At 42.5% G+C, this 24,735-nt stretch overlaps 1 protein-coding gene across 2 annotated transcripts in view; it reads left to right on the forward strand.

Moving 5' to 3' along the window:
- LRP11 (LDL receptor related protein 11) overlaps positions 1-24,735 on the forward strand; it is a 46,523-nt gene that overhangs the window by 5,018 nt on the left and 16,770 nt on the right. For both annotated transcript variants that reach the window (XM_027603446.2, XM_027603445.2), the window contains exons 2-5: positions 2,489-2,646; positions 16,301-16,442; positions 20,471-20,596; positions 21,542-21,748. In XM_027603446.2, the coding sequence (XP_027459247.2) occupies positions 2,489-2,646; positions 16,301-16,442; positions 20,471-20,596; positions 21,542-21,748 (633 nt within the window). The remainder of the gene's footprint in view (positions 1-2,488; positions 2,647-16,300; positions 16,443-20,470; positions 20,597-21,541; positions 21,749-24,735) is intronic.

The following is a 24,735-nucleotide window of genomic DNA, read 5'->3' on the forward strand; positions in this document are numbered from 1 at the left end:
AAAAAGTATTTTAAAGTAAATTTTCATGCAGATAGTTGCTAACTATAATGTATTACTGTGAATTATAAGATAATTTCCAGAATTATAAAGTGGTAAAGCATTGTGTGGAAAGCAATGAAACTTCCAGAGCCAAAAGAAAGTTCTCTGTAACACTCTGTAAAATGGCTTATTAGTAATGAAATTGTCACCTCTTTCCTTACCTGAGAGAAGCAGAATAAAGACCTCAGACCCTAGGTCTTTGCTCAGAGATGGAAAAGGCAGAACAAATTTCTTCTTAGGCAAAGGTTGCTTGTGTGGCTTATTTCAGTCTGAGTTATTAGTCCTCATTGTTGTTTTTTTTTTAAGATTTTATTTATTGATTTGACAGAGAGAGACACAGCGAGAGAGGGAATACAAGCAGGGGGAGTGGGAGAGGGAGAAGCAGGCTTCCCGCAGAGCAGGGAACCTGATGCGGGGCTCGATCCCAGGACCCTGGGATCATGACCTGAGCCGAAGGCAGACGCTTAACGACTGAGCCACCCAGGCGCCCCCTAGTCCTCATTGTTTTAAATGACTATAAAAATGGGACTCATCTTAGGGCGCCTGGGTGGTGCAGTCAGGCATTCCGACTCTTAATTTCGGCTCAGGTCATGATCTCAGAGTCATGGGATCAAGCCCCACATCCAGCTCCATCCAGCTCCACTCTCAGCACGGAGTCTGCTCAAAGACTCTCTTTCCTCTCCCTCTGCCCCTCCCCCAGCCCCCCTTCTCAAATAAATAAGTCTTTAAAAAAACAAAACAACAACAGCAAATGGGACTCATCTTCTCAATAGACAAATGGAACCATCGGCAATAGCAAGTGTGCTTATTCCCTGTAAATAGGCTCATAAAAAAAGCCATCTCTTTTTGAGGCTACCAGCAGCATTCTCATTCAGAAAAGCCACAGCTCTAAGAGCTGCCAGCCCCTTACAGAAATTCTGGGTTTCTGGGTATATTGGGAGCATCAGTAGATGAGAAGATAGGGCTGGACGAGCAGGTCTCTCAACATCTGCAAGGTCATGGTAATTTGTTGAAGGGTTTTTCTTAAGCAGGGAAATGACCCAATCAGACTAGAATTTCAGGAAAGTCATTTTAGCTGTAGTGTATCAAGAGAAAGGACCTTTGTTGCCTAGTGACAAATAGGATTGCTGCTAGCCTCAGGCCCTGGGATATCTGGGTTGGCCCTCAGAGGTTTGCTTGGGAAGCCACCGGGGCTCTGCAGGAAGAGAGCCCTGTCTCAGCAACGTCATCCAGAGAAAGTTAAGGAAGAACAAATCCAGGCCAGAATTTGGGCAGAGCTTTGGCATGGGAGGAGGGAGGAAATAGTGGCAGCCAAAAAGGATAGATTATAAGAACCTATAGATTCCCCCCCCAGTTATATTACTTAGTTTCTTTAATATAAAAGTGCATTTGGGTAAGTTTACTAATAAGCTTAAATCAATAAAATATTCACAACTCTGCTCTTAGAAATGTTTTCTGTATGCAGCTTCTCCTATCCATCGACTATCAGTTAAAGATTAGTAGTTAGTGAACACTACTTCACCTCAGCCTTGAATTATTTAGTACCATTCCAGATCAAAGGTAAACACATACTTGTTTGCTATCATACAGAAACTCTGTGCCAGCTTCTGTTATAAAAGTTAGTTGTTAGGGGCACCTGGGGGAGGCTCAGTCGGTGAAGCACCTGCCTCCAGCTCTGGTGATGGTCCCAGGGTCCTGGGATTGAGCCCCGCATCGGGCTCCCTGCTCCCCAGGGAGCCTGCTTCTCCCTCTCCCTCGCCTGCCGCTCCCCCTGCTTGTGCTCTCTCTCTGTCAAATAAATAAGATCTTAAAAAAAAAAAGAATTAAAAAATAAAAATTAGTTGTTAGAACCTGTGAATGTTTTCTATTTTCCTAGATGAAAAATTGTATTCCGGAAAATTTCTAAGTGAGTTTTATTTTGTGTGAATCCAAGAACTTGCCTTAACTTTAATTTAGTCTCCTACGCATTGAATACTTAATATCACTTCTATTTTAAAAACTTGAGGATAAGAAAAAAAAAATCTATATCAGAGGCGGGTTTTTTTTTTAAATGTGTTTCAGAAGTTCTTTTTTGATAAATTCATTTAATAGAACTTTGAACTAAAATTATTTATGAATTAAATGAATATTTGACTCTAGAGAATAAAAGTACTACTCCAGATTGGATAGCCTAGTACGCACAAGCTTGTGGTAGCTGCTGCTACTAGCTGATACACCACACCTCCTCTTCTGCATGTGTTAAAGTCCATATTCCTAATTTGTTGCTGTTGTTTATTATGTAAAGAGAATATGATGAAAATCAATAAGAAAATAACTTTAGTTGCTATACATTCTCTTAGTAGTTGTTCACTGGACTACATCTATTCTAGCAAACAAGATACTTCTTTAAATAAATTATAAAAAAAATAGGGCCTCATCTCTCTTGTGAATAATTGATTTTCTTTTACAGAAAAAGATGAGCCCCCACTTAGCAAGGCCGGGCAGGATGTGGTCTTGCATCTACCTACAGATGGGGTGGTTTTGGACGGCCGTGAGAGCACAGATGACCACGCCATTGTCCGGTATGAGTGGACACTGCTGCAGGGTGACCCATCAGTGGACATGAAGGTAATTCATGATTCATTGTAATGACTGCAAATATTTCCATGAGGTGACTGCTCATAATGTTCTTCTACTCCTGTTCCCAAAATATCTGTAAGCTAGCAGAAGAGGTATAAAATGGAGAACGCACAAAAGTGATAGCTGAAAAAGTGGTTTATTATATGAATTTACTTTTCTACTGAGTAAACAGTGATTCTGATCCTTTGTTTTGAAGCTTACTCTTGTTCTTGCTGCTTTTTTGGCAAAACACTTCAAGGGAAAAGACTCAGGCTTTGTTTTAATGACTCAGATTACTTTTTAAATTTTTTTTTTTTGCCTTTTTTTACTTTTTAAATTTTCTTATTCCTTCTTTTTAAATTTTCTTATTCCTTCTTTCCTTAGCTCAAGGTCCAGGTAGAAAATTTGAAAAATACGAAGGAATATAAAGATAACAATAGAATAAACCAATTCGGGGAGCCTGGGTGGCTCAGTCGGTTAAGCGACTGCCTTCGGCTCAGGTCATGATCCTGGGGTCCCGGGATCGAGCCTGGGATCAAGCCCCGCATTGGGCTCCCTGCTCAGCAGAGAGCCTGCTTCTCCCTCTCCCTCTGCCCCTCCCCCTGCTTGTGTTCCCTCTCTCGCTGTCTGTCAAATAAATAAATAAAATCTAAAAAAAAAAAAAAGAATAAACCAATTCTTCACAGGATCCAGAAAGCAACCACCTCATCTGGCAATGAGGCCTGCTTGAGATAACTGAGTCAGTCAGTGAGGGCAAGTGTCCCTGTTGGTGCCCTCCCTGCTGATGTTCATCAGGCTTATGTGGGCTGATCGGAATTGCTACAGACGGAATGAGTCACTCTCCCAGTGGCTGCCTACACCCAGGAGTCTTTCTGTTATTTTGTTTTTTATTAATTGAGCTATTAAAAAACATTATATTAGTTCCAGAAGAACAACATAATGACTCGACATCTATACATATTGTGAAATGATCACCATAATAAGCCTAGTTAAGATCTGCTATCTCACATAGTAACACATTTCCTGTGATAAGAACTTTTTTTTTAAGGAAGCCTTAAAAACTTTTTTTTAAAGATTTACTCTCAGTGACTTTCAAATATACAGTACAGTATTATTAACTATAGCCACCATGCTTTACATTATATCCCATGACTTATTTATTTTATAACTGGAAGTTTGTACCTTTTGACCCCACTTTACCAATTTCACCCACCCCTCACACCCTGCTTCTTGCAGCTCCCCATCTGTTCTCTGTATATATGAGCTCAAGTTTTCTGTTTAGATTCCACATATGAGTGAGATCATACGGCATTTGCCTTTCTCTGTCTGAGTTATTTCACTCAGCATAATACCCTCAAGGTCCCTCCATGCTGTCACAAATGGCAAAATTCCTTTTTATAGCTAAATATATGTATATACCCCATTTTTCTTTATCCATTCATCCATCAGTGAACACTTAGGTTGTTTCTTTATCTTGGCTATTGTAAAGAATGCTGCAATGAACATGGGGGAGTGCATATATCTTTTCAAGTTAGTGTTTTGTTTACTTTAAAGAAATACCTAGAAATGGAATTGAGGGATCAACACAGGGTATCTTGAGTTGTGAGGCAAGTGGCTTCCAATTAACTCTGTCAGGATCCTTCCTAGATGGGAGTATTTTCTGGCTTAATTAACCACGTTAGTTGGAGGAGGAGGAAAAAGTCTGTATTGGTCTGCTGGGGCTGCTATAACAAACTAGCACAGACTGGATGGCTTAACCAACAGAAAGCTCTCACTGTCCTGGAGGCTGGAGGTCCAAGATCAAAGTGTCAGCAGGGCTGGTTTTTTCTAAGGCCTCCCAGTTGGCTGTCGACTACTTCCTGTGTCTTCACAGGGTCTTCCCTCTGTGGGGAAGCACTGATTTATATTCTTTTGGAACAAAAACAATAATCAGCCAGTCCTTCAAGACTGATTTGTGTTCTTTATTTACTCAATTATTATGTAGTCTTTGATTTGCCTGGACCCTTGATGAGCGTCTTACCCAGCCCCCATCCATCTAGGAGCCCCTTCCAGTGGTTGTCCACTCTCTGCCTGGTATTTCCAGAGATGAAAGCTCACTACTTCACGTCATGTCCTGTAACAGCTTTCATCAGCTCTAATTATTAGGCCAACAGGATATGCCTCCTATTACTACTGTGCACCGTGCTCGATCTCTTTGGAAAAGCACTGAATACATCTTTTTATTCTATTTATCAGCCACTTAAGTTTTGGAAAAAAAAAAAAAATGAGGGGCGCCTGGGTGGCTCAGTCAGTTAAGTATCTGCCTTGGCTCAGGTCACGATCTCAGGGTCCTGGGATGGAGCCCCACATCGGGCTCCCTGCTCAGAAGGGAGCCTGCTTCTCCCTCTCCTCCCTGCTCATGCTCTGTTTCTATCTTTGTCTCTCTCTCTCTCAAATAAATAAATAAAATCTTAAAAAGAAAAATGAATGTCAACCACTTGGAATGCTCTTCTCAGAACTCAACACTCCCAGTCTTTCAGATGTTCCTCATAAATTGATTTTCAGAGGGTCCCACTTACCATCCAGCCTCTTCTGGATTTTCTCAGATTCTTCCAGGCCCTTCTTAAAATCTGACATCCTGGGGTGCCTGGGTGACTCAGTCAATTAAGCATTTGCCTTCGGCTCAGGTCATGATCCTGGGGTCCTGGGATCGAGTCTCCCATCAGGCTCCCTGCTCAGCGGGGAGTCTACTTCTCCCTCTCCCTCTGCCCTTTCCTCTGCTTGTGCTGTGTTTCTCTCCCTCTCTGAAATAAATAAATAAAATCTTAAAAAAAAATCTGACACCCTTATGAACCCCATATGAAACTGTGGTTCTTCCTCACACAGACTATCACCTCCTGTGATCCAGACATTGTCTCTACTTCTACTAGTGAAGCTCAATTTACATAAACTATTTTAGTGGCTGCTTCACACAATAGATTTCATGTTGAGTTTTCCAGTAGCAGGATGACCCAAACCCTGCTTCATCTTTCTGCACGGACTGCTGCCCTGATGGCCTCTTCATCCTGTGTTTATATAATTGATTTATTGAACCTGAGTGCAGGACCTTATGTTTATCCTTTTTACAGCTCAGCCTTTTGGTTTTCACCTACAACAGAAATAATTTTGAAATTTGAGTATCATCCAGCATATTTATTATCCTTCGATGCATTGTGTCAGCTGCAAAATTAATATATCTTTATTTAATCTTTGAGAACTAAGGTTGATCAGGAAAGGTACACAGACAAGCCATTGATCATACCACTAGAGAGCTCCCTTGAGATGGACACTGACTGGTAATTGGCACTTCTGGGACATATTTGTTTAAGCAGCTATAAATCTGCCTCCATTATCATCTAGCTTTGTCTATTTGCTACTAAAAGCTTTATTCTGTAAGCAATGAATTGCATATTTGAGTGCTGAATAAAAATAATGCTGATGATTCAGTATTTAATTTATTGAAGATATCTAAAAGGCCTAACAAAATTAGGCATTTCTCATGGGCTTTTAGGTCTGACTGCTCTGCCATCAAGAGGGAAATGTGGACCAATTCGCCTGTCAAGTGTATAATGTGCTGGCAGATAGATCTAAAGTTATACAGCCATAATCTAAGTGACAAAATCTGCAATAAGAGAGCCATTTGCTACCAAACTGTGACTGTCTTATAATGGTGTACATTCATGAATGCCCGCAAAAGTAAATTCTCATCCTACTCTGACTTCATCATAACAAAGCTGTCATTGATTGAGCCATCCAGGCGGTTTAGACCTATCTGTAATCCTCAGAACAACCTCACAAGCGGGCACATCCCTACTTTGTGGATTAAAATTATAATAAAACATCATTAAAGACTTTGAAGTGGCAAGAGATTACTGAGTACCTTTCAGTGAAATGCTGCAGAGCAGGTCCTTCAAGGTTAGCATTTATAGATTGTAGAAAACAGATTGTAATGCAAATGATTCTTGTCCATAGAAATGCAAATAAATTGTTTCATATAGAGATGCAATTGACTTCCGCCCTGTGGAAAAGTGGATTTCAAGTATGATATTTTAACACCCATGGGTATTAATCTATTAATCCACGTATGTTGGTGCCTAATCACTACTAATAGGAAACTTGTTTCAGCTTTGCATCTCCTAGCAACTTCATTTAAACATTCATGGCTGCTTATTTCTGTCTGTTCCTCAGATTCTCCTTTGTCTTTTGTTTGTTTGTTTTTTTAAAGATTATATTTTTATGAGAGACAGAGAGCAAGTAGGGCGAGGAACAAAGGGAGAGAGACAAGCCGACTCCGCTCTGAGTGCACAGCTTAACACAGGCTCCATCTCAGGACCAAGATCATGACCTGAGCTGAAATCAAGAGTCCCATGCTTAACCGCTGAGCCACCCAGGGGCCCCTCAGATTCTCCTTTGAATCTATGGAATGTCTTATTGGTTTTCTCTTTAATTAATGAATTAAATAAAATCTTTGACTCATGTTCATATTAGATTTGTGTGAGAGCCATAGTTTTAACATTTTGAGAATGTTCCTTTAACAGTAATTAACATCCTTCAGGGACCATCTCACTGATCCCTTTCACTTGGGCAGCGGATTTTACACCCCAAAATTTCCTTTTTTTTTTTTAGCTTATTTGTGTTATTTATTAATCTCTATACTCAGCATGGGGCTCCAGCTCACCACGCAGTGATCAAGAGTTGGTGTTCTTCCAACTGAGCCAGCCAGGTGTCCCCACACCCCCAAGTTTCTGACTGGAAAATTGGAATGCTTAAGTCAGTTTTTTGTTTGTTTGTTTGTTTGTTTGGGCTTTGTTTTGTTTTTCTGAGAATGGGATCCAGTTGACTGGAATCTTAATTCAGTCCTTCCAGCTGTAAAACAGGGCTCAGTTGAAAGGTTGTTGGGAATGGGGGAAGAGCGATTATAGGCTAGCATAGCAAAGCAGTTAAGTTAAATCCCAGTGTGCGATACACTTGTTCTTATGTCCCTTGACCATCCCCACCCCTCAGGAGCACTCATTGGTCAGGCTTTCCCCTGAGAACATGATGTCTGCTCAAGATTCTTTTTCCCCCTTCCTCCAGCTCTGCCCCTCCCCCTGCTCATGCACAGAGAAAAACTGAAGCAAACAGGAACGTGGGTCCTTCTTGATAAAATCCAAGTTACACTGGATGGTCTATGTGAGGTCTCCCCCTTAGTCTCATTTTTAATACCATAAAATGGTATTTTATAGGGACACCTGGGTGGCTTAGCTGGTTAAGCCTGTGACTCTTTTTTTTTTTTTAAGATTTTATTTATTTGAGAGAGAGAAGGAGAGAACACAAGCAGGGGGAGCGGCAGAGGGAGTGGGAGAGGGAGAAGCAGGCTTCCTGCTGAGCAGGGAGCCCGGTGTGGGGCTGAAGCCCGGTGTGGGGCTCGATCCCAGGACCCTGGGATCATGACCTGAGCCAAAGGCAGACGTTTAACCAACCGAGCCACCTGGTCACCCTCAAGCCTCTGACTCTTGATTTCAGCTCAGATCACGATCTTAGGGTGGTGAGATCCGAGCCCCACATGGGTCTGCACACTTAGCAGGGAGTCTGCTTGAGATTCTCACCCTCTGCCCCTCCCCCCTCAAATAAACCTTTTAAAAAATGGTATTTTATAATTCAGCCTTAGAGAAGAAGTTTCTGGAAAAGGAACATAAATAGAAACAATAATTGACTTTTTTGACATAGGGCAAGAGGGCACAAAATAATTTTTGAATTTCAAATTGCACTGTCTCCTTGTAGAGGAGCCATTTGGTCACTTCTCCTCAGTCAGACTTCCTGGGATGTAATTTGGGTCAATACTGAAAATGCTCACAAAAGGAACGAATTATTACATGGTAAGGCGGTGGTTTAAAAACCTACCAAAAGACTATAAAACTTTAGGGAGCAGGATTTTCAAGGCAGCCTGCAGTTGTTTAACCAAGAGATTCCAGAGAACTTACCGTGGTCTTGAAAGATTAAACACTAACTGTATCTGTTGTTTTCTCCACATCCTCATTGATAACAGGCCAAAGAAATACATAAAATCTATAGTATCACAACAGAATTCTAACAATAATGAAAGATTCCTGTAGAAGTCTTTTCAGTGAGAGAAGGAACGATGAGCTGAAGACGGGTTTCCCTGACAGAGGGGCCCTGTCTCCCTTTTCTCCTTCTTCCCACCCTCCTTCCTTTATTCCTTTCTTGATCATTTTTTCCCTTTCTCTCCCAAAGCTTAGAACTATGCATATACTTATTAGGATTCTAATAATACTTACTAATTAATTAATTTTTTTTTAAGTAATTGGTTGCTCAGCTAACCTTTCCAAAAGTGTTCTTCTAGCCCCCAAATCTGTATCATCCTTCCTAGCACGATGGGCAGAACAACATTGCTCAGCACTCTGGGCTCATACAGCTATTTACAGAGAGCCGGTGAGTGTTGTCGGACAATTTCTTTGCACCTCGTCAAAGGAGATCCTAAGCACACATAACCTATTATTATTTCTTGGCTATTGGACAATTTCTAGTCTTCATAAAAACAAAATGTAAGGGATGCCTGGGTGGCTCAGTCAGTTAAGCGTCTGCCTTTGGCTCAGGTCATGATCCCAGGGTCCTGGGATCAAGTCCCACATCAGGCTCCTTGCTCAGCAGGGAGCCTGCATCTCCTTCTGCCTGCCTCTCTCTCTCTCTCTCTCTCTCTGACAAATAAATAAATAAAATCTTTTTAAAAATAAAAACAAATTGTAAATCACTTTAATAAAAGTTATCTCAGATATTCTAGGCCTTTGGTTGGGGGGAGTGATGGGGGGAAGATTGTTTCTAAATTTAAAAAAAAGAAGAGAAAAGTGGTAATTGGGTACCTGAGAAAGTTTCATATCACACTTAACCTATTTCCTTCCTCCTTCAAGTGAGTCAATTTGTCATAAATGAAAGAGAGCAAACAGGTAAGAATTCTAACAGAGCACCTACTTTATGCTGTGGTTTTTGAATCCCAGCTCTACCACTTCCTATCTGTGAGACAGATGGCTTAAGCCATTTGCAAGATGAAAATAAGGAGTCCTCCTGTCAAGGCGTTTATTATTGGGGTTAAACAAGGTGGTGCAGGTAAGGCCCCCGGAGCCATGAGCCAAACACAGTAGACATTCAAACATGATGATATTATTCAATTTATTATGAGATCATTTTTCCTTTGATGGTGTTCACACAATTCTTGACAGCCTTGTCTTATACCCAGGCAAGACTGTGTTGCTGCCTGGGTAATATTCTTTCAGAGATTCTCCTAAGGAAACCCAAACCACCAAGACTCACTCCATGTGCTCACCAGTGCACAAAAGGACTTTAACAGGGAACAAAACCTCCCTCCTCAAATGACCAAAGAGGCAAACTTTCAGACTCTGGTCTGAGGCCAAAAAGGACTTTAAGAAGGAGCCATTTTGACACTGAGAAAGCCAGAGGGTCTAGGTGTTTCCTGGGAATGAGAGCAAAAGCAGAAGAAGAGAAGTAAATATCACCGTAATAGTAACCTCTCCTGGAGTGCTCATGTTATGCTCTGTGGTACGCTAAGCGCTTTATTTGCCTATATAGGGTAATAATTCATAGCTGTTGTGTTTCAGTGTTGACCACGAGCTTAAATGTAGCCTACCCTCACTTACGTATGAATTCTTTTTACACAACCCTCAAGGCCTTGAATATTTAATTGCATTTTTTTCTTTAAGAAAATTACTTATACGGAAATGTTGAAAAATAATCTCTCTGGGGGAAAAAAGTGCATAATTCATGAAAAGTAAATCTGGGTAAATTGAGTTAGGAAAGCTCTATTCCAGTAAGGGCAGAAGCTTTGAAGTTCTTTGCCTGTTCAGAAACAAACACACAACTTCTCAGACAATAAATTGACAGCACAGTAGGCTTCCAGAACCCCAGGGGTCTGCAATCTATCTGTGCTTCCAGTCAGATGGGGCTTCAACCTGATTTTTTTAGAGCATTACAGCTGGCCAGTCTGTATAGAAACTGTGCCTGGGTTCTTTCTAAGAAATGGTTCTTGGAATAAGGACCTTGGAAGGCCTTCCTGGGCTGACAGAGAGGTAGGATTCTGGAACTGCTGTGCGTATGGAATTTGGAGTCAAATGACCTGGACTCAAACCCAGTTTTGCCAATTCCCTAGCAGGGTGAACTTGGGAAAATTGTTTCATTATTTAAGCCTTAGCTTCCTCAATTGTAAAGAGGATAATACCACCTGATAAGAGTTTCAGTAAGGGATCAAAATGGGAAAACGCAAATAAAGCGCTTAGTGTACCAAGGAGCATAACATGAGCACTCCAGGAGAGGTAACTATTACGGTGAATTCTAAACATCTTGAGATATAAATACTGGTCTCTTTTGACCGATAGTTTAGCTGAACTACTAACAGAATAGATTTACTCACTTGTATATAAACAAAAAATTATAAGGGCCTCTTCAAGGCAAGGAGCAAGGGAGTAAGGCACTGTGAAAAAGTTGTAAGGGATATTGCCCTCAAGTAACTTGACACCAGTTGAGGATATTAGATGTGCACCTAAATAACAATAATACCAAGTAGAAAGGGCAAGACTGTAAAAGAATGTAGATAAAATGCTACTAGAATTCAGAGAAGGAGAGATTATAATCTAGTTGAGGGAAGTCAGAGAAGACTTCGCAGATGAGGGCCCTGTGGTACATGTCTCTATAACCTTAATATTTGGACAAATAGGACTTATAAAATTATATTGACTAGAACTTTTCAGTTTGAAAAGATCCACATTCTATAGTGCAAAAATTTTGGGCATGCCTGATAGTATTTAAAGTGTGTATCCTCTCAGTATGGTGACCTAGGGCCATAAAATCAGAATCCATTCAAAATGAGAATCGGGTTTGGCTTTTCCCAGAGGACAGTTGGCCATTTGCCCAGTGGTCTGTATAGTAACATACTTTTACTTTTCTAAGAAATAATACAGAGAGGAGTGCCTGGCTGGTAGAGCATGAACTTTTGATCTTGGGATTGTAAGTTTGAGCCCCACGTTGGGTGTAGGGATTACTTAAAAAAAAAGAAAAAAGAGGGGCACCTGGGTGGCTCAGGTGGTTGAGCATTCTACTCTTGGTTTTGGCTCAGGTCGTGATCTCAGGGTTGTGAGATCAAGTCCCGTGTCAGGCTCCACACTGAGCAGTCTGCTTGAGATTCTCTCTCTCCCTCCCTCTCTGCCCTTCCCCCTGCTCATTCTCTCTCTCTCTCTAAAATAAATGAAGAAAAGAGAAAAATAATACAGAGAGATCTTGTGTACACTTTACCCATTTTACCCACATCTTGCCAAACCGAGATACCAATATTGATCTTTCCTAGTTTAGGAAGGAGAGAAGGGCAGTAGGAGAAGAAACAAGAAGGAAGCAGTACTAATCTTTTGTCTGTAGAAACTCTGCATTATGGCCAGGTGTCAAGAAAATGGATTCATGTTCTCAGGAAATGTCCTGTTCCCTTGGCAGGAACAATGAGAACGTTTGTCTTATTCTCTTTCTCCTATATATGTTTTTTACCCTAACACTTAGGAAATGTTTGTAAAATACTTTAAATCCTTTCCAATGTCATATAAATATGAGAAGATGTCCAGAAGGATTACCTGGGGCTTGAAGGGAAAATATCCATCTTACTGTTCTAAATATTCTAAATATCTGATTTCAAGGAAAGACACCCTTTGTTAGCTAAATGAATAAAAGGGGTCGAGGAAGGGATATTAATCTGAATAGATCTAAATTTAAGCTCACCCAGGACTTTGAAGGTTATCACCATGGTCTGGATCTGGATCAGTGTTTCCGACATCAGAAAGGAGGTGCCTAGGAAGGCAGAGAGAGGCATCCAAAGCCCAGGTGGATGATGACCTCTTAGGGGATGCTCTGTCCTTCCAGCCCCAGCACTGAAAAGAGGCTTCCCAAACAAACCCCAGGTCCTCAGAGTTTCAGTTTGATACTAGTGTGTTGAATGTTGACACCCAGAGAGATTAGGCACAGGCCGGGGTGATAATAGTGTCCACGTAGATGGCCCATCTAGATCCCTTGCTTCAGGGCCTCCCCAGTCTCTTAAAATCTCCATTAACTTCACCTCCACCTCACTCCTATGGCCCCACTCAGGGTCACCCTGACCTTACAAATCTCATTCTGTGCAAGCCTATAGTCTACCCTCTCCTCTCAAGTCCCTAGGCAATAAAGCCCTCAGCTGTTGGCTTTCTGCAGTCTTAGGTCTTGTCTGCATTCAGGCAAACCAGCTAGGACAGCTTCTCTCCCTTGTAGCACCTTACTCAATGCTGTAGGGCTCAGTGTGGTCATCATCTGCCACCATGTATCCGTGTGTCCCAAGAAGCAATAAGTAGTGGTCTTACCTATTACATTGCTGCCACCTAGCAAGGCCCGCCTGATTCTGAGCCAGAGCTGGAGAGAGTGAGAGTCCACCAACTGCACCAGGCTTACCACCTCCTGCCCCTTGCAGACATTGACTCTCCTTGGTTCAGCCTCACACTCCTATAGCCATAGGGAGAAGTCATAACTGACACTTATCTTACAATCATGTGGACAAAGGTGGGAGGGGAAGTTTCCGGAAGAAAAGGATGTCGGGCTCCAATCCCACTGGAGTGCAAATCTCTTGACCACTGCAGTGACTCAGGCTAGAGACAGGGTGGGCTCAGACCAGACTGGGCTCAGAGCAAGGTGGTGACAGTGACGGTGGACGTGATGAGAAGTGGTTAAATTCTGGATTTTTAAAAAAAGATGTTATTTATTTAGAGAGAGCATGTAAGGGGGGGGGGGGGTTGGGCAGAAGGAGAGGGAGATAACCCCAAGCAGACCCGTTGTGGGGCTTGTTCTCATGACCCTGAGATCATGACCTGAGCGGAAATCAAGAGTCTGACGCCCCACTGACTGAGTCACCCAGGTGCCCCTGGATGTGTTTTTAAAGTAGAGCCAACAGGACTTCCTGACGGATTGGATGGGATGTAAAAGACAACAGGCGTTCAATACGACCCTGCGGTCCCAAACCATAGTTCTTGTCTCATTTTAAATCCTACTCATCTGAATCTCTGATGTTCTCAGACATCGCAGCACCCCCTTGTTTCTGAGGATCAGTTGCCCACCCCAGACTCTGCAATTAGCTTGTCATCTTCAGCTTTCTCTCTGCATGCCCCTCGGGTAGTGTTTTAATTCTCCTAGAAGTGAACCCTGTTTGATATTCTCTTAGTGTAGCTGGGCCTGAAGTTCATGTAACCACATGGCAGTGAAAACTGCTTAACATCTCTTTGAAATAAACCACAAAGGACGGGTGGTCTTCTTTGCCAGATGTCCAGCCTACAGCTTTTGCAGGGGGAGCGATGGGACTGCTCATAGCCGGTTTTACATCTGGAGGTCTCAATTCTGCCACCATCTCAGTGAGTGAGAGTCACATTATTGAGATTTCATTTCCCTGTCTATAAAAACTGGGTGACTCAGCTTGAGATGAGAACTAACCAAGGGAGATAATGGATATATCTAAGCATTTACTATGTTTCGAGCTCTTTTGATATATATTTATAATTCTATGTAAGCCCTATATTAAGCTCTTTTTACACAGCTATCTCATTTGATACTTATAAGATAGGTGCCATTATTACTTCATTTCACAGATAAAGAAACTGAGACTTAAGTAGGCTAAGTGACTTGTACAAGGTCACATAGTTGGCACATGGTTGGACCTGGCATTCCAACCCAGCTCTGTTGGATGCCAGGCTCCACTCTTAACCACTTCACTCATTTTCTTCCATTGTATCATCTGTGTGTGCCTGTTACGTTCAGATTCCCAGATCCCACGCTCAGACCCTCTGACTCAGACTCTGAGGCTGGGCTGGGAAATCTGTGCTTAACAGGAGCTCTGGTGATTGATTCCTGAGCAGCCTAAAGTGTGGCAACAGCTGTATCTCCTTACATTGTCTCTGAGTGATTGTAAAGCGTTCTGCTTGTGTGTGTACATAGTCCTGACAAAGCCTCGAAGCCGGGGTCATGTGCAGGAATCTCAATTCTAGGATTTCATGAATACAAACCAGCAGCTGATAGTTCTAACAGGGCAGCAACTCTCTGTACTTTCAAGTCCGTTGATGCATCCCTGTAATAAACCGTGTAATGGTCAGAATTCATTTGTAGCCGATATCCAGACTAGTTCACTTAAGCAAAAAGGGATTTTTCCTAGAAAAATAGGATATTAAACCATTATAGTATCTTTGGGAGGGCTGAAAATATATAGTAGTTGGATTGAGCATCCAAAAATGACTCCCAAAATCACAACGTAGAACTGAGCCTCAGAAGCTATTGCTCTTGCCATGAGCAGGAGGCTCCTTGAAAAGTGGCATGAGATGGGCGCCTGGGTGGCTCAGTTGGTAAAGTGTCTGCCTTCAGCCCAGGTCATGATCCTGGGGTCCCAGGATCAAGTCCCACATCGGGTTCCCTGCTCAGCAGGGAGTCTGCTTCTCCCTCTGCCCCCTCTCCCCCGCTCATGCTCTCTTTCTCTCTCTCTCTCACAAAAATAAATAAAATCTAAAAAAAAAAAAAAAAAAAGATTTAAAAAAGAAAAGTTGCATGAGAAGAATAGAGGATCAAGATGGGGCCCTGGGTTTAGGAAGTGAGCAGAAGTGAAGTCCATGAGGGTGATCAGCAAGGAATAGTTGGGGAAACTCAGACACAGAAACAGAAGCCCGGGAAGTCGGGAGTTCCAGAACCCAGGAGTGGCCACATTATAAAGTACAGTAAGAGGGCCAGTGGAGGGGAGCTGGTGCAAGGTGAGGCTAGCGAGTAGCGCTGACCTTGACAACCCGGTGACCTTTGCTAGATCTGTTAGTGAGTTTTACCAGCAGTTTCAAGGGGATGGTGAGGAAAGAAAGCAGATGGGTGGGATAAAGAATAAATGGGAAACGAGCGAATGGAAGCAGCAAGTGCAACATGAACCAGGTTTTGAAAAGGTAAGTTGAAATGGAAAGGAGATATGATTTATGGCTGGAGAAGATCTTGGAGTGGAGGGTGTTTTACTTGCTGTTGTTTTGTTTGTTTTTAGGTCAAGAGTAACTTGAGCATAGTGATAGCAGAGCCATTTGAAAGAGAAGTTACTTGATGGGTCAGTGTTCTGAGGGCAGAGAGCAAAGAGGTCAGGGCCTGAATGGAGCATTGGCCTGGAGTGCAGGCAGGACAGCTCATCTTACGGGTGGGGGAAAGGAGGTGATGCCAGGTACAGATAGAGGGGCATTCCCAGCAAGGGGTGAGTGCAGGAGCCATACTCGCGGCCATAATTAGAGTCCTGATTTTCTTCTCAAAGCAGATGACGTCATCTGCTGAGAAGGAAGACACCAGGTATCGAGTGTGGAGCTTGGAGGAGTTACAGGGTGGGAACAGTGGTTGCTAAGGACAAGTGAAGGATTGTCAGTCAAGGATAGTGTCAGCCCAGATAACACTGAGGATCGTGAATTCCAAGTGGGGCAAACTGCCAAAATAGTGTATGATTTAGTATTTCACATCCTTGGACCAGGAGTGGAGAGGCGAGTCTTGGGACTACTCCAGGGATAATGGATGACGCTGGACCCCATGCCGCAGCTCTCTTAACTAAATGTGCTGTTTCCTGTTTGGGTGTCAGGTACCTCAGTCAGGAACCCTGAAGCTGTCCCACTTACAAGAGGGAACATACACCTTTCAGCTCACGGTGACGGACACCGCCGGGCAGAGAAGCTCCGACAGCGTCTCGGTGACGGTGCTCCCCGCGGCCTTCTCCGGGGGAGGTGAGGGGAAGGTCCTTCCCTTGCATTCACGGTGCCTGGTAGATACCAGCTATTCACAGAAGAATGGTATTACACTGGCATTTTATATTCTGACTGCATCTCATGGGCTCTTCCATTCTTTCTTTTTTTTCTTTTTTTTAAGTAGACTCCACGCCCAGCATGGAGCTCAACACAGGCTTGAACTCACACACTGAGATCAAGACCTGAGCTGAGATCAGGAGTCGGTCGCTTAACCAACTGAGCCACCCAGGCGCCCCTCTTCCATTCTGTTTTTGGTTGTTGTTAAATAAGAGTCTTTTCTAAAAATATGACAACAAAAATAGGCTCCATTACATTTTGGGCTTCATGGCACTGTTGGATTGGGGTGGAGGAGGCTCCAGGGGATGAGAATAGACTGTGTGAGCCACACGACCCTATAGATTCTTCATCTTTCCTGACTCGTTTTCACAAAAGACAATCATGTGGTTTTTTTAGGAGAGGATCTTGTTCAAAGAAAGGCGGTCTATTTGATATGTATGTTCAGAGAGTGCAGCTAAGAAGCGTATTTAAAACAAATTAAAATTTAAAAATTTAATAGTCCTTTTAAATTGTGCATGTGTCAGTTTAAAAGGACTATTTAAAATTTTTCATGGACACATCACGCAGATACTCTCATAATATAGCTTTACATAGATGCGATTGTTCTCATAATCTGTTGCACAATATAAACTCGCCCTCCTCATTTATCTGTGTTTCTTACTTTCCCAAACATCTACGTTTCTAAGATTAGCTCATCAAGTTTAAGAAATATACATATTGAACTTGAGAGCACTAAAAATATAGAGGTATTGCAGAGGGAACCCCCCCACAACTCACTTCTGGAGAAGTGCAGAGATAAGTGTGTATCTGAGGGTCTTGCCCTTCGGTCCGCAGCTACTCTGTGTCTGCAGGAACTCGGGGCTCTCTCCCAGGAGCTGTGCTAGGCACCGGGCGGACGGTGGTATGCTGCACAGACCCGGCCCCGGCCCCACGTAGCGAGCCTTCACAGTCGCTAGCCTCGGCTCTAGTAAACCCACAGCATGTCTTTGCCATCCCTGACAACTCAGTAATTAGATGGTAATTAAGCCAGCAGCTGGAAGAATAAGTGTAAAAGATTGGAAAATGCCTGTATGTCACCAATCTTGTCTTCCATCCGACATAGGTCAATGTGCATATGGGAAACAAAGTGAGATTTTAGAATCCTGAGAACTTGGCAACCTTGATAATTTGCCTTCCGCAGGGACAGAGAACACAAGCAGCATTCCGAATTTGGTTGGCTGACTCCCCGTCCAGCCAAGGTTCCAGCGTCCTGTGAGGAAGGAGGGTGTCTGCCCGGGGACTGGCTGGCACCAAGCTCCTGCCCACCGCTGCCCTCTGAAGCCCTGACAGCAAGCACGAGGAGCGTCCGGGCCAGGATTCTGATCCAGCCCAGATGCCAGCAGGGCCGCTGACTTAGTGCAGCTCCTAGGGACAGCCAGAAAGTTACTCAGAACAGTTTTGAGGGGCACCTGGCTGGTTCAGTTGGAAGAGTGTGTGACTCTTGATCTCGGGGTCGTGGGTTTCAGCCCCACACTGGGTAGAGAGATTACTTAAAAAAAAAAAAAAAACTTGGAAAAAAGAAAACATTTGGGGGTACCTTGGCGTGCTGGGCATGCACCAGGGCCATTGGAAACACGGGCTCGGCTCCAGCCACTCACTCCCTGTGCAGGACCGCTGAGCCCAGACAGCTGTCCCCCTGGGATCCAGGGCTCACCTGGGCAAGGAGCGAGTCACGTGCTGATTCTTGGAGGAAAGAGCTCATGGGAAGAAGGCAGGAATACCCTGCTATCCCTACAGAAGTTGGAAAGGGATTGCTTCTGTACAACCAAGGTGCCTGGGGGGAGGAAGGGATGTAAGTGTAGGTCTAAGCCACTGATTAACGCTGCACCAGCCTGGCTTATTTACTCAGACCAATTTTCCAGGGCTCCAAAGGTAAATGACCAGTTGTACATTTCTGGCCTTTCTCCGAGATGATAATAAAATGTATTCAAAGTGGCAGAAAGTTACGTGAATCACTTTTGATTACTGAAAGGCCACTTGGATATAGCTGTTATGTATGTAACTTCATATAGAAAATAAAAAAGAATGGCTGTGTTATTAACTGCTATCTGGAATCACTCTCTGGCTAGACTGGAATAACATACTATGAATTAAAGTAATAAAACACACCACATAGAGACATTGAAAACCAGAAGTGGGGCTAGAGAGGTGTTTCTCTCCCTTCTGTTATATATATAGTGGTCTTGCAGTTAATAACCCAGCTCTCATGGTAACCAAGGGTGCATTTTCTGGGGGAAGCAGACAAGCATGTCCCCCTGGTTATGTGATAATAATGTGGTTGACTCTGGGTATAGAGGCTGCATGTTTTCAAGCTTGGGGGAAGATAACCTCTTCAAATGCCAAGCCAACAAAAACTTCTAATATGATCTAGGTTAGTGGTCTCCAAAGAGGATCCCCCAGAGATCGACATTTTTGGGATGGAAAAGAAGACACCTGAACTTGCATTTTTAGTAATTTTTAATCTCCTTTACATTTTTAGTATATTTTACAACATGTTTAATATGTTAGTATAGTCGTACATGCATATTATTTATAGATGGAGCTGTGTGTTTACTACACTACACACATAGTATACAATACTATATGTGTTGATCAGATGCGTGGTCAAAAAGAATTAGAGACCACTAATCTAGAAATAAATGGATAAGTTACAGATACCAGTCTGTCTCCAAAACTACCAATGAATGAGAAAAACCTTGAGATATTCAGGATTTTTATGTCATGAACTTAAAAATGTGAGCAATAGCTATATCCTACTTGGTATTCAGGGTAACCCCAGATCCCCTTCACTTTTCCTCTAAGCTCCTTTCCTGGAACAGAAGCAGATTCCCCTCTCTGGGCCCAAAGTCTCAGTCATCGCTGAGGCTCTTTGCTTCCTCTTCTTTCTCAGGAGCTTCTACCACCACTTCTTCTCTTCTTCTTCCTGGATCAAGGTATTTTCAAACTGCCTTGTACCCAGAGGGACTCCTTTCCCAGGACCTAATTTAACTGCTTCCCAATGGAGTATGTATCCAAGATTTCGCTTGGGCTTGTATACTATGCTCAACCATTTGTTTCAGTAGAATATCATTATCTACTACTCTCCCATGTCCTGAGAGAATTGTTAGTTTCTTCTGTCCCTGGAAAATTATGGAGTTCCTTAAGAGCTACTTCTAGCCTGATAACCTTTACACTGCATTAACCAGTGTCAAAGTCACCCAGTTGTTGTATAGCTAAGTCTGGTAAAGTTGGCTTAATCTGGAGTGGGGGAATGCCTTTCAAGAAAATACAAGTAGCTCCTATGAATTACACTGTAGATTAAAAACCCCTAACGGCTCCAAAAGGGAGACAATTTCGTTATTTGAAGAAAATAAATTCATATCAGCTGGTAACTAAAGATTTTGTTTATTCTTTATAACACCAAGGATGTATGGTAGTCAGCAAATAGGGTTCAGTAGTAGAAAGTTAATCTCTGTAAAAATTATTACTTAGGAAACAAGAATGCGAGACATAGCGAGACATAAAATGGTGTCTCTAATAGAACATGGCCAGGTAAGAGTGTTAGGCTGCCCACAGAGCTGACGGGCTGAACAAAGGAATGCAGAGGGAGACCCCTGAGGGAGCAAACCCAGGGCTGGATGGAGAAGACCAGAACTGCTGCTTCCCTGCTCCCACCTCTTACGCAGGGTTGGCCTGGAGAATGGCCCTGAGAGAAGAGCCCGTGGTGATGCCTCAGAATTAAGCCAGGAGGTCAAGGAGACATCCTTCACTTTCTCGAAACATGTTGCTCCAGCTAACACTACTGGGTGTTTCCCCATTATTTGCGTCTCTATACCCCAAAGCATTTCATGGTACATTTAGTCTTTGTGACTAGAATGCAGTGAAATGTTGACTTTCCCACGCTTCCGTGACCTGAGACTGTTTGTAAACAGGGTGCTTGAAGGTTTGCTCACGCTACCACTTCTTCTGTGATGATGGCTGTTGCATTGACATCACCCTGGCTTGTGATGGAGTGGAGCAGTGTCCTGATGGGTCTGATGAGGCTTTCTGCCAAAACCGTGAGTCCACTGCATGGCCTTTTCAGGCAAGGCGGGAGAAGAGATGTCTGTATCCTCATAATAAAATGCAAGCTCAGGATTGCTCTTTTTCTACTTTAGCTATAACTGCATGTGAATAACTTCATGTGAATAAGCTATGCCTTACATTAGGTGAGCATTTACTAGGAGTCTTAATCTGAGTTATAAATGTCAAACTTTTTATATTGCTTACATTTTTCGAAAATTGCTTTCAGTTTTCCAAAAGATTCTTCCCCATCCTAAAAAAAGCTGTGTAGAATATGGTTTTTAAAGACAATAAAGTGAGTTAAGATTTTATTTTGATCAATGTATTTTGAAAATTTATGATGTACTGGGATGTGCCTAAATCAGGACTATAAATCCGTCTTATAATGTCATCCAGATACATAGAAGGGCACCACAAAAAAGAAGAAAAGCTTCAGAAAGTGTAAAGTGAAGCTTCTGGTTTGAAGAAAGATGTAGAATCTCTCAACCTTAGGTTTAAGCTTTGTTTTTGTCAATTTATGTGTGACATTTAGAAAGTCAATTATTGGAAGAAGAGAAAACAGGTTACCCATTTGAAGGGAGAGGAGTTTTTTATGGGGCTCTGACATGCCTCAGATGGTTATTATTCCCAAATATCCATGACTTTAAATCTACTGCAAATTTAGGGTTTTTTTTTTAAAGATTTACTTATTTATTTGAGAGAGAGAGAGAAAGAGGAGGGGGGAGGGGCAAAGGGAGAGGGAGGTAAGCAGACTCCCCACTGAGCTCAGAGCCCAACATGGGGCTGATCCCATGACCTTGAGATCCTGACCTGAGCTGAAACCAAGAGTCTGCCAGCCACTTAACCGACTGAGCCACCCAGGCACCCCACCAAATTTAGTGGTTTTAATTACAGTTCAGAAAAGAAACCCAACAACTAACAGTAGCTCTTCCGTGTTCCAGTGAGCCTTGACCAGAAGATGGTGACCCACACAGTGACTGCCCAGCCTAGAACCACAGGACCAAGAAAAGATGCAGCAGGAAGCTCCTTCTTGGAAAAGTCCCAGAAAGTCACTGTCCAAAACCAGCCACCAGCATTATCAAATACGGAGAAGAGGAATCATTCCATGTTTTGGGGATCAGAGAGTCAAACCGATCCTGTGATGCCAGGTAAGGAGCTGAGCAGGTGCTCCAGAAACAGCCTCATGTTCTATAGTGACGCTTGGCTTCAAAATTCAGGTTATATTTGTTTTTTGTTTGTTTTTTTGTTTTGTTTTAACTTTGTGTCTTTTTTTAAGATTTTTATTTATTTATTTGACAGAAAGAGAGACAGCAAGAGAGGGAACACAAGCAGGGGGAGTGGGAGAGGGAGAAGCAGGCTTCCTCCTGAGCAGGGAGCCCGATGCAGGGCTCGATCCCAGGACCCTGGAATCATGACCTGAGCCGAAGACAGACGCTTAATGACTGAGCCACCCAGGTGCCCCAAAACTCAGGTTATATTTGAAGAGTGTTAAGGAAATACAAGAAAGAAGAGAGTTAAAATGAAGAATTTGGCCAAAAATGAAAAAAAACTATTTGCACTGATTATTTATAGTAAAGAACACCTACTAAATACATTCATACATACTCCAGAGATACCAGTACATTTATTAGTAAGTAAGCTAGAACTAGGCAATTTCAACACCTGTATTAAGGAAACAAATGCCCTAAGTGTTAAATTTTAGGTTTTAAGTGTTAATTTTGAGATGAAGCAGCATAACCCCTATGTATTCATGTAAATCCTCTTTACACTAAGCAAGTGAATGTGAAGAAAATGTATCATATGGAAATGGTTTCATGTGCCAGTATTTCAGTGTTTTTGTCCCCAATTTAACTAAATCTGTAATTTTTTGTTCTTTCTAATAAGGCTAATAGATTTTTAAATATATTCACACTGCTGAAGCATTAGCATTCTATCATCTTAAATTTATTTTTGCACATTTGTATTTGTTGATGACATAGACAGAAATATAGAATCTCCCATTTCTGTACACTTTTGTAAATGTCCTTTCAGTACTCCAACTCTGCCTACATTATACGGAAATAATCTGTCACTATTTTAATAACTTCTTGATGACAATTTTTTGTTCATTGCAGGAGATGCAAATAATAAAAAAGGAAAATGACTTAAAACACCACACTTTACTGAAAACAGCTTTTACTATTTTGGTATATTTCTTTCCAATCTTTTGTTTATCTACTGTTTAGATTTTAAGTGCCTCTACAGATCCATGCACAAAATATTCCGCGATGGGCTCAGATTTAGGCGCTTTCAGAGCCCTGCGTTGGGTCTCTTCCTTGTTCGTACTGCCATCTGCTGGGCAGCTCAGTCAGTGCATCCACGCCTTGTTTTAGTCCGGTTTCCCCGAATGTAAGGTCTGGCTCCCTGAGGCCAGAGTCAGGGGAGACCAAGGTTCTGGGCAGGAGGGCTGAAAGGATGAGGAGCTCGCGGACAGGACTGAGTTCTCGGAGGCCAGGACCGATGGACTCCCACTGCGACTCTGCGGCAGAGAGGCTCACGCGAGGGTGAGTGGATCAGCTGACGGCAGAGTGGAGACCAAAGCCCACGTCTCCTTAACTTAGGTCCAGTCTTGGCTCTGCCTTTAGAGCCTTGAGCAAGCTGCTTCATACTCTGGACCTGTTCCCTCAGCAGTTAGGAAGGGATTTCAACCAGACGGCCTTGAAGCCCCTGTGTAACACGGGGAGTGCTTCCGGAACGATCCATAGTCCGATGCTTGTGCCCTCATCCCGGCCAGAGACTGATCCCAGTGCTGGCTCCCGGGGGGTGAGGATTCAGCCTCAGAACTTCTTTGAAAGCAATACTCCAGGCTGCACCACCACTTCATGGGAGCCAGCACTCAATTTGAAATGTCTCTGCAATCTCTGCTTTGTCCTTTTTGATAATAAGCCTCTGACTTTGGCTATAAAGATGTAAAGAATGGAGTTTCACAGATGCAGAGAGATTAAAAGTCCAGTTATGGGGCGCCTGGGTGGCTCAGTCGTTAAGCGTCTGCCTTCGGCTCAGGTCATGATCCCAGAGTCCTGGGATCGAGCCCCGCATCGCATCGGGCTCCCTGCTCCGCGGGAAGCCTGCTTCTCCCTCTCCCACTCCCCCTGCTTGTGTTCCCTCTCTCGCTGTGTCTCTCTCTGTCAAATAAATAAATAAATAAATAAATAAATAAATAAATAAATAAAACCTTTAAAAAATAAAAAAAGCCCAGCTATTCTTCATAATACATATATTGTTTTTCCTAATGATTAAAGTAATACATATTTACTGTAGAAAATTTGAAAAGTACAGAAAAATATAAAGAAAAAAATTAAAACCATCTAGCAAAATTCACCATTATTTTTTTTGCATTTTTTTCTGTTCACTTTATATGCATATGTACATGCATTTATTCACTTTTTTTTAGTATAATTAATGTACAGTGTTCTAGTTTCAGGTGCACAATAGAGTGGTTCAACAATTCTATACATTACTCAGTGTTCCTCCTGATAAGTGTGCTCTTAATCCCCATCATCTCTTTCACGCCTCCCCGACCCATCTCCACTCCGGTAACCATCAATTTGTTCTCTGTATTTAAGAATCTGGTTTTTTTTGTTTTTGTTTCATTTTTTTCTTTGTTTTGTTTCTTAATTTCAGTGAGTGAAATCGTGTGGTATTCATCTTTCTCTGTCTGACTTATTTCACCTAGCCTAATACCCTTTAGGTCCATCCACATTGTTGCAAATGGCAAGGTTTCACTCTTTTTTATGGCTGAGTAATATTCCATTGTGTATATGTACCACCTCTTCTTTATCCATTCATCTATGGAGGGGCCCTTGGTTTGCTTCCATATCTTGGCTATTGTAAGTAATGCTGCTATAAACAAAGGGGCTCGTGTCTCTTTTTGAGTTGGTGTTTTGTTTTCTTTGGGTAAATACCCCAGTAATGGAATTGCTGGATCATATGGTAATTCTATTTTAAATTTTTTGAGCAACCTCCTGTGTTGCTTTCCACAATGATTTTACCAGTTCACATTCCCACCAACAGTATACAAAGATTCTTTTTTTCCCATGTCCTCATCAACACTTGTATTACTTGTTTTTTGTGTTTAGCCATCGGACAGGTGTGA

Source organism: Zalophus californianus, chromosome 7 (assembly GCF_009762305.2).
Source record: "Zalophus californianus isolate mZalCal1 chromosome 7, mZalCal1.pri.v2, whole genome shotgun sequence".
In the NCBI taxonomy this organism is placed as follows: Eukaryota; Metazoa; Chordata; class Mammalia; order Carnivora; family Otariidae; genus Zalophus; species Zalophus californianus.